This window comes from Nicotiana attenuata, chromosome 10, assembly GCF_001879085.1.
Source record: "Nicotiana attenuata strain UT chromosome 10, NIATTr2, whole genome shotgun sequence".
NCBI lineage: Eukaryota > Viridiplantae > Streptophyta > Magnoliopsida > Solanales > Solanaceae > Nicotiana > Nicotiana attenuata.
This window is the reverse complement of record NC_031998.1, coordinates 21,925,478-21,937,855: the sequence shown is the minus strand read 5'-3', so window position 1 is coordinate 21,937,855 and position 12,378 is coordinate 21,925,478. Positions and strand designations below refer to the sequence as shown.

At 37.9% G+C, this 12,378-nt stretch overlaps 2 protein-coding genes across 2 annotated transcripts in view; one reads left to right on the top strand and one right to left on the bottom strand.

Moving 5' to 3' along the window:
• Positions 1-523, top strand: part of LOC109233144 (guanosine nucleotide diphosphate dissociation inhibitor 2-like) — a 5,892-nt gene extending 5,369 nt beyond the window's left edge. Inside the window, exon 13 of the mRNA XM_019398921.1 lies at positions 161-523. Coding sequence (XP_019254466.1) covers positions 161-211 — 51 coding nt within the window. The 3' untranslated portion in view covers positions 212-523. The remainder of the gene's footprint in view (positions 1-160) is intronic.
• On the bottom strand, positions 1,172-6,980 carry LOC109233143 (MLO-like protein 1). Its single transcript, XM_019398920.1, has 15 exons — positions 6,963-6,980; positions 6,661-6,814; positions 6,251-6,308; positions 5,788-6,017; positions 5,072-5,188; positions 4,900-4,960; positions 4,450-4,544; positions 3,960-4,034; positions 3,783-3,871; positions 3,352-3,401; positions 3,159-3,199; positions 2,427-2,636; positions 2,248-2,315; positions 1,680-1,740; positions 1,172-1,587 (listed from the first exon to the last, which is right to left on the bottom strand). The coding sequence occupies exons 2-15, from the start codon at positions 6,787-6,789 to the stop codon at positions 1,345-1,347; spliced, it is 1,527 nt and encodes a 508-aa protein (XP_019254465.1). The 5' UTR covers positions 6,790-6,814; positions 6,963-6,980; the 3' UTR covers positions 1,172-1,344.

Sequence of the window (12,378 nt, the reverse complement as noted above, 5' to 3'; positions counted from 1 at the left end):
GGTGGGTGGGTTGCGAGGTTAATGGGGCCAGAGAGAAAAAAGGACTCTCAGCGTATTTCTAGTCGCTAGATATTGTTTTTGGAAGGTGGTATAATTTGTAATAACTGTATTGAATTTTGAAGGACATAACTGAGTTGACTCAATTGCATATCTTTTTCAGGTTCTTGACCTCAATGTGGATCTAAGTGCTGCTAGTGCCGCCGAAGAATGAGAAATTCCTTACTGCTATACTTGCACACTATGTGATGCTGAATCCTTTATGTGTCAACGAGATTCTCATGCTTTTGCTGTAGAAGTGGATTAATTTATAATGGGTTCTCTGTTATAACTATTGTTAAAATGTTCTTTTCTTTCTTTTGAACAAACTTATGTAATGTTGAAATTAATCACGGTTCTTCAACTTGGAGGTGGACGTAGAGTTCAGATGTTTAAAGTTGTTTTTGACTTCTGGCTCCTTGAAGTTCTGGAATTTCTCTGAGTTGCTATAGTTTTCTGATTCAAAGTGCACCTTTTTGTTTTCTTATGGGGTTTAATGTTGCGGTAACTCATTATCTACTTTTCGTGTTGCCCACAACAGATTGTACTAACAGTTATAAACCCAAAAATGTAAACGAGAGTGAAATTGTCCTTTACCCATTGTTAATGCCCAATAATGTCGGTCGCTTTCTTGTGATTGATATAGCGGTTTTAGTTTATACAATAAACTAATTAGAGGCTCAATGTTTAGTATCTAGAGCTCTAGAAGTGTATTAGTTCCTTTTTTGGTCTAAATGGATATTCGGAGTAGGAAATACACATTAGCATGGGAACAAAATGTTTAGTGGTAAATCGTTAAACGTTAATACTGGTTTGCAGAAGCAATGCAGGCTTTTGCCTTAACGACCAATCGGGACGTGGAGTTTGAAGGTCACTATTCATTATCTTTATTTTCCTATAATTCAACGGCAATGCGTCTGCTTGTTTGTGGTGCAGAACATAGCAAGGCATGGAATAATAATCCATATCTTGAGAACCAACAACAACCCAGTAATAATCCCACTAGTGGGGTTTGGGGAGGGTAGAGTGTACGCAGACCTTATCCCTACCCCTAAGGGTAGAGAGATTGTTTTCGGGTGACCCTCGGCTCATATCTTGAGAACCATAATACAAAAAAAACTAGAAATTAAAAGCATTGAAACATGCATCAAATAATTCAATTGATTAGGAAAATTATTCAAAACGTCTCTGATCATTCTTTTCTCTTTCTTGGGTAGGTATATGTTTACCCTCTACTGTAAAAGTTCCTCATTTTTACAAGGCTTTTTTACAATTTTAACAGCTTTGAAAGATGGGAGAAATGTTAGCTTATTTTACTTTTGAGTTGAGTTGGTTGGTCGCGGGCCGAATTTCCCCGGCATCGCCTTCTTCCATTGCAGATTCTTGTATTTCTACTTGTGATAACTGCACAGCCATAGGAGAAGGAGATGATTCTTTATGTCCAACTTGGCTGGAGCCATTGGCAGCTCTTCTTTTAGCCTTCTTAGCCCAGAAAACAAGCCCGTCTTGTATATGTTCGTCGAATATTTCTTTCTTGAAGGAACTTCCCATCTGCATTCATGCATCAATAGTATATTAGGAGAATTTATAAGTAAAAAATTCAGACAAACCAAATAGTAAATATATGGTCGAGGATCGATCACCTGTGTGACAATTGCATACAGCGGCAGAGTACTATAACTGCAAAGGAATTGAACAAACATCCTGCAATAGGACACAATTCAACCTTTACTTCCAAATGCTGCATAGCTAGTGTTGGTTCATACTCTTTTGGAGGTTAATCTTTACATTGATGTTAAATCATCACTTCTTTTTAATCAATAAATAAAATAAAAAATTTTAGCCGCTCCGAAAAATAATTGCTGACAAAATATATATTTTTGCTAGCAAATGCAATTAGTTTCCGCCAACCAGCCAAGTTTGTATTTTGCCCAATAACTATAGTGTAGTTGGTCTGGATGCTTTAATGGTAAGACATCTTGGACTCAGATAGATGTGAATGGTAAGCTAGGTAAAGCTTTACCAGCACCTGGTGTTTGCACCAAACAAATGAATGCATGACATGCGTCCTGATCATATAAGCTTTTTTGCGCTTAACCGCTTAGATGATATGTATTCTCTTAACCGCATAGATGATATGATTCTCCCTTTATTTTGTGACTCTCATGTTTAAATTTTCCTCTGCTAGATGAGAAAGGAGGAGGAACTTACCCTATGACAAGTCTTGGGATGATATAACCAACTTGTCCCATAATGCAGGAGTTAAAATGATATTGAGCCTGTCAATGAAAAGAACGCGAAATTCTCAATTATTAAAAAAAAAAAGGAATATAGAAAACACCTAAAGCAATTGTTACGTTAAGAGTTTAATGTTATGGTGTTAAGATTACCCAAATCCAGAAGAAAAATGCAATCTCAAAGGAGTTCTGGAAAAGGATGATATGAATGAGGAGTAGGACGATTCGCGGCCTATGAAACCAGAAGTGGTCATCTGATGGCTTCACAACCAAATCTCCTTCAACCGCTATATGCTTTGCTGCAACCTCTCCAGCAAGTTGAGTTATCACATGCTCTAGTTTAGTCCCCACAGCTAGCAAAAGCTGCATAATACACGTATAATATTTCTATCTTTTAGGATTTTCTGAGGAGAAGGATATCGAAAGCAACATCTTTTGAACAATTGAATCTGAGGACTATTCATATTCTAAGAATGGTGACCAGTAACTGCGATTTTTAAAGCTATATATATATTGCCATGAAATATGAGCGGAGTCCTACTATATGGTTAATACTAAGAGTTTATTTCACAAATTTCTTGTCCTTCTATTAACTTTTGAACATTGGACAGATTGTAAAGTGAGAAAGAGATTAAACAAATGAATCCAGTACAGTCAGACGTCTCTATAACAGCATCCATATATAACAACACTTCACTATAAAAGCCAAACTTTTTCGGAACCAATGTTCATGTTATGTTATAATATATGTTCTCTATAACAACACTTCGCTATAACAGCCAAAAATATTCGGAACAAACGAGGCTGTTATAGAGAGGTTTGGCTGTAGTTCAAAGGGGTACTGAGAAAGATTAGTAGTTTTTAATACTGCTAGAAATTACTTACACCAAAGGGAACAAATGCTATCCAAAAGTAAGCGTGCCAGCCTGAAAATAGAAAGTGAGAGAGAATAAGAAAGAGATAGATGGGAGAAAAGAGGGAGTGATAATTCAAACATAAGCTGTTGTTCTTGGCTAAAAATTAGATGCACTTATGATAATAAAGAAAAAGGGATGAAACAGTGAATGACATAGCTCACCATGAACATTTAGCAATAGGAACAAGACCACAAATACCCACAGATACCAGCTGCACAAACAAATGCAAATTTTCAGTTGAAAATTAAAAGGAACTAAGAGCTTGTTTGACGTAGCTGATTAAAAGTAGCTAATAAGCTGAAGTACTGAAAAGCAATTTCAAGTGCTGACGCTATATATAAAAAAGCAGTTACGTGTTTGGATAGAAGTACAGAACCCGACAATAAGTTAAGTAAATGAAATGTTGGTCATTGAGGAAAACACACGGGTAACCTCGAAGAGGAGCTTTCAAGTCGCCAATACAAAAGATGGGAAACTTTTACTTGATTATGAAAATTATGTTATATATTTCAAAATCTGTGATCAATAGCATCAGATTGACTAATACATGCTTCCTTGTTTTCTTTCCATTTTGTTCACTTGTGTAACTCACCTAATCCCAACAACTTTCTTGAAATCAGCTTCAAGAACACGTATCATATACTTATGAAAATTGAACTTCGGGCTCCCCTTGCAATGAGTCTGAGGTAGCAAGTTCAGCAAAAGTTGAGCGTCACGAAATAAGCAAACGTACTAAAACCAGTATAATGTGTGGTTAATGTAAACGTACCATAATGAAGCCGAGCCTCAAAGTTGTATAGTCTGATTTTGTGACAGATCCAAAAAATTGCTTGACGAAAGAATGCTGAGAATCAAGATCCAAAATAGAAATCTGTTAAAACAGACCTAAAATATTGACAATGTACAGAAGCAGAATCTGAAATATGCAGCTTGCTGAAATACACAACTGGTCATGTTCCTGAGTTGGTGATATACTAAAGGCATTTAATTTATATACACTAACGGTGTAAAATATTTTTAGACAATCACCATAATTTAACCTGTTGTAGAAAAGTAAGAATTTGCCTTTGCTTCATACCAACTAGTAATGCGTGGTCTTGGTTACCTCCAAAAATAAGAATGTTTCTGTCCACAAGTAGTTTAACTACCATACTTGAGTAATAAGACATTGAATATACACACAGACACATACACATCATCACCACATATATATATAGAATTGAAAATAAGCATAAAAGAAAGAAGACTTCTCCACTTACCAGCCAACTTAATAAAGTTGATCTTTTACCAAAACCTAGAAATCGGCCCTTGACAAAATCATGATCTTGGACATGTGTAACTTTAGAGCGAATTACTGCATTCACAATATATCCTCATTAGAATGATGGAAAGAGAAGTTACTCTAGGCTGATATTGTTTCATTGTGATGAATACACTATTAGCGCAATTTAATTGGTCGTAACAAGTTGTTGCTATATTTTCCTGGTTATCGTATCAGGCTTGCTACGAATAGTCAACTGTTGTCGTAGGTGGACTTAACGTGATGGTGTTAAAAATCAATATACTATCAATGCATAGAACTTAAACTCGTGAGTTGTGAGTACTTATGCAAACTTTGTATCCAGTTTAGTTCAAAGGGAACTATACTAATAAGAAGTAATCAGCGACAAAGAAGAGACATGTAAAATTCAGCAGTCAAGGGACATTACCTTCTTCTGGATCATATTCCTCTTTCTGGATAGAATCCTCCCAAGATTTCCACTGACGTATCTGTTTAATTAGAGCAAAGGTCATTTGTATAAATAAAAAAACAAATGGAGAGGATGTAACTAAGCTGCATATTAAATTCAGAAAACAAAAGCAAGATGAATGAAAATTTACCTTTATACCACCAAATAAAATTGTAAGAGCTGAGAAAGTAACATGTGAAACAGCCAGCACAAATATAAATGTATGAAGATGATGTAATGCTGTGAGAGATAGCAATGGTGCCTTGTCCTGTTAAGTTTCAAAAAAAGAAAGAGTTAGAAATTCAGAGAATATCATCCTGAAAAATGACACATGAAGGGCATATGATCAGAAACATCAGTATGTGGACTAAATGTGTTTTGACAGAATCCAATTGCAAGAAATTTATATTAATCTTGATTGGCTGATTATTTTCCCCTTAATTTGCTTTCTTTTTTCCCCCCACTATTGGGGTGTTATGGAACGAAAACAAGGTTCAAGTTAAATGTTGTGTTTATATTATAGTAGTTTTTTTGGAAAACATGGAAAACTCCTAAGATCTGTTTGGAGAAAAGGTAATTTTTTTTTTCGGTTTAAAATATCAAATAAACACAAAATCAAAGCTCAACAAGTATTTTTTGGCCAAAAACCTTTTCACTTTGTTTTCCTTCCAAACATGAAAGAATTGGTCGAAGGGAAGTCTTGGTGCAACCAGTAAGAGTTGCCATCCTGTGACCTCTACCTCACAGGTTCAAACTGTGAAAACAGTCTTTAGCGGAAATGGCAAGACTGCATACAATGGACACCAATGTGATCTGGCTCTTTCTCTAAACTCCGCGCATAGCATCAAGAGTACTAATTATACATACCTTAGCCTCACAATAACCAGAATTAGCAGATTCAGCGAGCAGGCGCCTTCCTCCTGGAATTAAAGAGAAGAAATTTCCAGAGGAGGTCTGAAAGTGGACAGTTCCATTGGCATCTTCATCCTTTTTACAAGGCAGCCAACTATTGGTCAAGTGCTTAGGAATACATATTTTAACCATTCTGTCTTGGAAAACAGTCAAAAGCAGAGATATGAATCCCAACAGCATCAACTCTGCATCATTTGATCATCTTTTTAGAATAGGCACTAATCAGATATCTTAACTTTGACCAAGTAAAAGAGAGGTAACAACAACAACAACAACCGAGTGGATTCCCACAAGTGGGGTCCAGGGAGGGTAGGATGTCCGCAGCCTTACCCCTACCCTGGGAGGTCAGAGAGACTGTATCCGACAGCTAAAGAAGTAAAAGAGAGGTAACGAAGAGAAATTGAAGTAAATTATGTACCTTCTTTGATCTTTTGTAAGGCTTCATAAAGTGGCTTCTGGTTTTTCTTAAGCAAATACTGTTAGACAAATCACAATTGGAACTCATATTATTAAAGAGACATGACACATATTATTAGTTAGAAGTACTAAGGCTAAAATCAAGAAAACTTTGTGCTGCAAACTACTACTGGAAACTGAGTTGACAGTCAGCGTAAAAGGGCAGTTCGGTGCATAAAGCATTCCGTATTCATGTAGAGTCCGGAAAAGGGCAGCACCCTAAGGGGGTGTGATATAGGTAGATGATTCCACAGCTCGAACCCGTGATCTATAGGTCACACGGAGACAACTTGACTATTGCTCCAAGGCTCCCCTTCAACTTGACAGTCAGCGTAAAACTAGTCAATTTAAAGAAGTTGGATTAACCATCACCTTGCCAGCATAATGAATGATTCTTTCAACAACAAGAGAGATAGCAACTATGAAAGTGCAGACCAAGGCAACAATCCATGTTGGTGTAAATTCCAAATTTGTTTCTTGGTCTCCTCCACCTCCTGCCATCTTTTATTTGTTCTTCTTAAAACTCCTGCAACTCAAATATTTAAGACAACATAAATATAGGATTATGAATATTTGATTAGGGTGACAAATACTATGTTTTGTTGATTGCAGGAGATTTCAAAGTGGAAGTTATAGAGGAAGAATGAATGAAATGGTCAGAAGAAGAATGCCACCTTGTGTTCATGGGTCCCATGCATTGACCTACTATGTTTAATTTAGTTTATTGATGATATGTTATTAAAGAAACAAAACTTAGGTGTTAAGCGTTAAGACACTTCCTCAACTACTATGTTATTCACATGCATATTGAAAAGAATTTTTTTTTCCTCAAGTTGAAAATTTTGAAGTGAAGATAAACCTATATAACAAACTTGTTTCACCAATAAATGCAAAAATTCCTAATAGTTGTAGAAAAGGTGAGTATTTAGCTATTTTGGCATCAAATTAATTGATTATCTAAATGGATTTTTGACATTACATTTGAAAGTTAACAAATTACTCCCTCGTCCAAGTTTACTTGTCCACTATTGAGTTAGCACACCTGACACCCCTTACAACAACAACAACAACATACCCAGTAAAATCCCACTAGTGGGGTCTGGGGAGAGTAGAGTGTACGCAGACCTGACACCCCTTAAGAAATAATAAATAACATTATAGTTTTACTATATCACCTCTTTATTATATGTTAGTAGAAAATGAACTGAAAATAAGATGTGGTTAATAAGAAGGGTAAAATAGATATAAAATAGTGATTAATCAATGATTTTCTTAATTGAACAAGTAAAAGAATTTATCTATTTTTAGTATAGTAGTGGACAAGAAAACATGGAAGGAAGAAATAATTGCATTTTGACGAGAAATTTTAAATATTAAATAGGCTGACTTGAACCTTGGGTATGATTTCTCCCTCTTCTTATGCAATAGATGTTTAAAAAAAAGCTTAAAACCATCATGTCACTCAAAAAGCAATTACAAGTATGGTACAAATCTTATATAAAAAGTCAAAATACACTAATAGTATATAAAATTATTTAAACGTGGTCAGTACATATAATTTAAAGCCATGTTTTTGATAAAAAGGAGATTGATTTATCCTTCGATGATGCAACCTATAAACGCGTTCCGATAGACTATGGGGTATTCGGTAGGGGAAGTCAAGTTTTCCAAGTATTAAAGAACAAAAACAGTTGGATCATTAGTTGTGAAATGAAGATATCTTTGCGTCCAAGGGGTAGTTTGATGGTTAATGACGTGGGTGAAAATTATAGAAGATCATAGTTAAAAAATTAGGTCATTTATGCATAAGTTTTGGTGAGTAGAGTTACACAGTATTTATACTGGTGGTAGATAAATGTATTAAGATGTACACAAGTTGATTCAGACACTAATACACTATCATAAACGGCTAAGTTCCAAACAAGTTGGAGTTGGCTATATGAATCCTTAATGTCGCTCCATTTAATCTCATTTCACACAAATATTATTTGGTTCGAACACTGATAATAGGCTATATAGTTGTTATTTACGCCATCATTACCCATGCTTTGTTGTTGTGTTGTAAGGTAAGTTGCCAATAAAATGCTTTAATTGATGCTATTTGGTTTCGCAGGGAATACAAGATGTGAGGAAGCAAAAATGAAGTGTTTGGAGGCAAAAACGTGAAGAAATCACCCATTCAAGAAGNATGTGTTTAAAAAAAAAACAGCGCCCTCCGCGACCGCGGTCCCAAACCGCGGTCCAGACCACGAAAATCACTGGAGAAGCAAAATTCACCGCAGCCGCGGCGTCGACCGCGGGACTTCTCTCCCAAACCGCGGCGCGCACCGCGGATGCGACCGCGGTCGGGGCACCAGGTTTTAAATTTTTTTAATTTTTTTTAATTTTTTCGACTTTCTTCACTCTTCTTTTTTTATTTTAAAAAAAAAACAAAAATCCCCCTCCTAAAACAATCAAAACACACGAACTTCCCCTCCCAAAATCCCCAATCTCTCTCTAACTCTAAACCCTAACTCCCCATCCTCCATTCTCATCTTCCCCCTCTTCCTCCTTCACAAGAGCATCATCTTCTTCCCCCCAAGGTTTGATTCCTACCCCCCCTTCTTTTTTCTTTCTATTTTGTTGTGTTGTATGCTAATGTATGTTGTTTTAATGTAGTGTAGTTATATACTCTTGTTCTTGTTTAGTTTTTCTTCTTATTTTAGAGGGGAATTTCGTTTTGAGCACTTGTTTGGTGAAGGGGCTGTGTTGTTAATGTTTGGAATGGTGTTGTTGGTGGGTGATGGCTTTGACCAAGTGTGGGGTGTGTAGGTGTTTGAATAATTGAAGTGGGAAAGTTGTTCTTGATCCCCTTGGGCTATGAATATGAAAAAATAATGTCTTGCCCACAATGTGTTTATGAAATTGCCTCAATGGTGGAGATATAAAGGGATGTTGTGACATGGTTGTGGTGAAGTCTGAGTAACCACCCATAGTCACCATTTTAGGCTCATACTAATACGCATTTCTCCGTTTTGACAGGTAATATGAGTTCTTCACGTAAGAGACGGAACACCGGGTCCTCTGTTAAGGGCCCATGAGGCTCTTCATGAGCTAGGGGCCAATCCAGTGCACAAGATTTTGATAGCACTCGGTTCGTCTCTAAAGCAGCTGAGACAAGGTACACTCAAAAGCTGACCAAGAAGTTACAACATGAAGTTCATATCGATAGGAATGCCTTGATGAGGGAATGCCCCTCTATGTTTGAGGAGCTACGGAGGTGTCAGCTGGACATCTTCTTTGAGTCTCCCGAGGAAGCTAATATTCAGCTAGTGAGGGAGTTCTACGCAAACCTGCCAGAACATGAGGACGGGGTGGTGACTGTGCGTAACACTAGGGTTAGTGCTTCTTCAGAGGTCATCCGCAGGGTGTATCGCCTCCCCGCTTTCACAGGTATGGATCACTACCTCATAGCCAGTCGCCCGACGGTTGATTGGGACAGACTTCTGGGAGTCATTGGTATACCTGGCAAACAACCCAAATGGATTGCACAACCGACGACTCTGCATTCTAAGTCTCTTTCTTGGGTGGCCAAATGTTGGCTCACGGTCATCAACACTCGGTTGTTACCTTCCAGCAATACCACCGATGTAAATGGGCCACGGGCGGCTATGATATATTGCTTCATGACTCATCAAGGGTTTGAAGTCACCCGAGTCCTTTCTGAAGAGATGTTCATCCGATCGCCCGAACTAGGCAAAGGCCATTACTTCCCTTCTCTTGTCACCCGTCTCTGCCGCCTTGCCAATGTCCCTGAGAACTCTCAAATTGATGGGAAATTACCTATAAAAACACCTTTTCGGGCAGAAAGACAAGTGAAGTCAGAAAAGAAGTTCATGGGATGGTTGAGAGCTCTGGGCCGCGCCTGCAGCGTGAACCCAGACACTGTTTCAGATCAAGAGTGACCCCTCAGGGAAGTTCCTTTACCTCACTGATTTTATATTGTTAAGCCATGGGGACATGTCTTATTTATAAGTGTGGGGTGGGGGAATTTCGTTGTCGGTTGTACTTGTGAATATTATTTGTTTGTTTGTTCTTGGTTTTACTTTGTGTTTTGTGTTAGCTGTTTAGGAATGGAGTAGCAGTTATTGTGTTTTAGGAAGTCAAAAAAATGAAGCGACTTGTCCCGACGATGGATCTCTGTCGACGGGGTTCTTGAGGGACTAGTCGAGAAAAAAAAATTGGAAATATAAAGACTCTTCCTAATGACGGATTCTTTAGACAATTTTCTTGAGGGAAGCTAGTCTACAGAAAATACCAAAAAGATTTTTTTTATTTTTAGGTAGTGTAGTAACTCCCCCTTGGTTTTTCTTTGGGCCACGGTTCTTTTCCAAGGGTTTTGCTTGAACCGAATATAGGTAGATTTTTTTTAGGTTAGGATTAATGGGCGAAGAGCTGAAATTTGAAGAAGAAAAACCCTTAGCGTTCTTACACCTGAACACGATAGACGCTAGAGTGTAGCGCTTAGCTTCAAGGGTTGAATCTTGTTTGAGTGCCTTAAAAATTGTATGTTTGTGCTTAACTTGAACACTCGAAAGAGAGTATCTTGATAAACTAATCGGGAGTGAGTCATGTGCCAAGTGAGTGTGAGTATTGTTTGTATTCCATGTTGTACATTTGATGCCTAGAACTTGCCCTGTGTGTTTGCAAAGCGAAATAGTAGCTTCATTCAGTTTTAGAAGTGATATAGGCATTTCTTTGTTGAGCCAGAAAAAAAAATTTTTTTGAACCCACCTGAATGCATTACATCTTAGTTAACCCCGTTGAGCCTATAAGCCTGTTTCTTTGGCAACCACAATGTGAACCTTACCCAATTGTTTGAATAGCCTGTTGTTTGAACCAGTTTTCCTCCCGCTCACTAAGCACTAGAATGGTATTGAGATTATGCAAAAACAAAAATGTGGGGTGGTGATTTGGTTTTCGAAGTGGAACCATGGAAATAGAGAAAAAGGTGCGGAATGTGAAGTGTAAAAGAGAAGCACCACGAAAAAAAAAATTCATACATTTTGTAGTGATTAATAAGTGGTAGCTAGTATAAATTGCACCTAATGTACGGGGATATTTAAATACGGTGGAGTGTTGGCTTACAAATGACGAGTTTGAAGTTCAATGTAATTGTATTAAAAGTGCTTAGGGAGGTTAGTCACTATATCTAAATGTATCCTACCGGCCCCTTAGCCTACATTACAACCAAATAAAGTCCTATTGATCTTAGACTGAGTGAGGCTCGATTAGTCGAGTACTACACTAGGGGCAAGCCTATGGTGCGTCTTTGTTGCATGTGAATGTTTCTTTTGGAGAGTGAGTGAATTCTATCTATTTGAGTTCCTAGTTGTATCACTATCATTATATACATGGAACTACTCTCTTGTGTGATGTGAGGGCATGTGATTCACGAAGGAAAGGTGCGTCTTGACTATTGTATAGAGTGGTTGAGTAAGTGCAGATGTTGCAGGGTACGAAAAACTTGATTCTTGAGGTAAAAGCTGCTCACTACTAGGTGTAACTCTTGCAAAATGTTCATGGTGTGAGTCGTTGAGGGAAAAGCATAGGGAATGACTTTTTATGGAGTGTGGTGGATTGCTCGAGGACTAGCAATTATTTAAGTGTGGGGTGTTGATAATAGGCTATATAGTTGTTATTTACGCCATAATTACCCATGCTTTGTTGTTGTGTTGTAAGGTAAGTTGCCAATAAAATGCTTTAATTGATGCTATTTGGTTTCGCAGGCAATACAAGATGTGAGGAAGCAAAAATGAAGTGTTTGGAGGCAAAAACGTGAAGAAATCACCCATTCAAGAAGCACCCGAACGCAAAAGAGCAAATGAGAGAAGTGACGCGGAGAATAAAAAAGACCTTCAGTGCTTCCCGCGGACAGAGCCGCGGTCAGCGCCGCGGTTTTCTATAGAGGTGTCCGCGGCCGGAGCGGCGGTCGACGCCGCAGCCGCGGTAGCTCGTGCACAGTCCAGAAATTTGAGGGGTCAAAGTGTCAACTCGGGAAAGCTTTTGTAAAATCCTTACAATATGTAGGAAACTCGCCCAAGGCTAGGT

Coding starts and splice junctions, on each gene's coding strand:
- LOC109233143 (XM_019398920.1), bottom strand. CDS start 6,789: ATGGCAGGAGGTGGAGGAGACCAAGAAACAAATTTGGAATTTACACCA. Junction 6,309..6,660: donor TCATTCATTATGCTGGCAAG/GTGATGGTTAAT, acceptor TTTGTCTAACAG/TATTTGCTTAAGAAAAACCA. Junction 4,035..4,449: donor CAACTTTATTAAGTTGGCTG/GTAAGTGGAGAA, acceptor CTTGATTCTCAG/CATTCTTTCGTCAAGCAATT.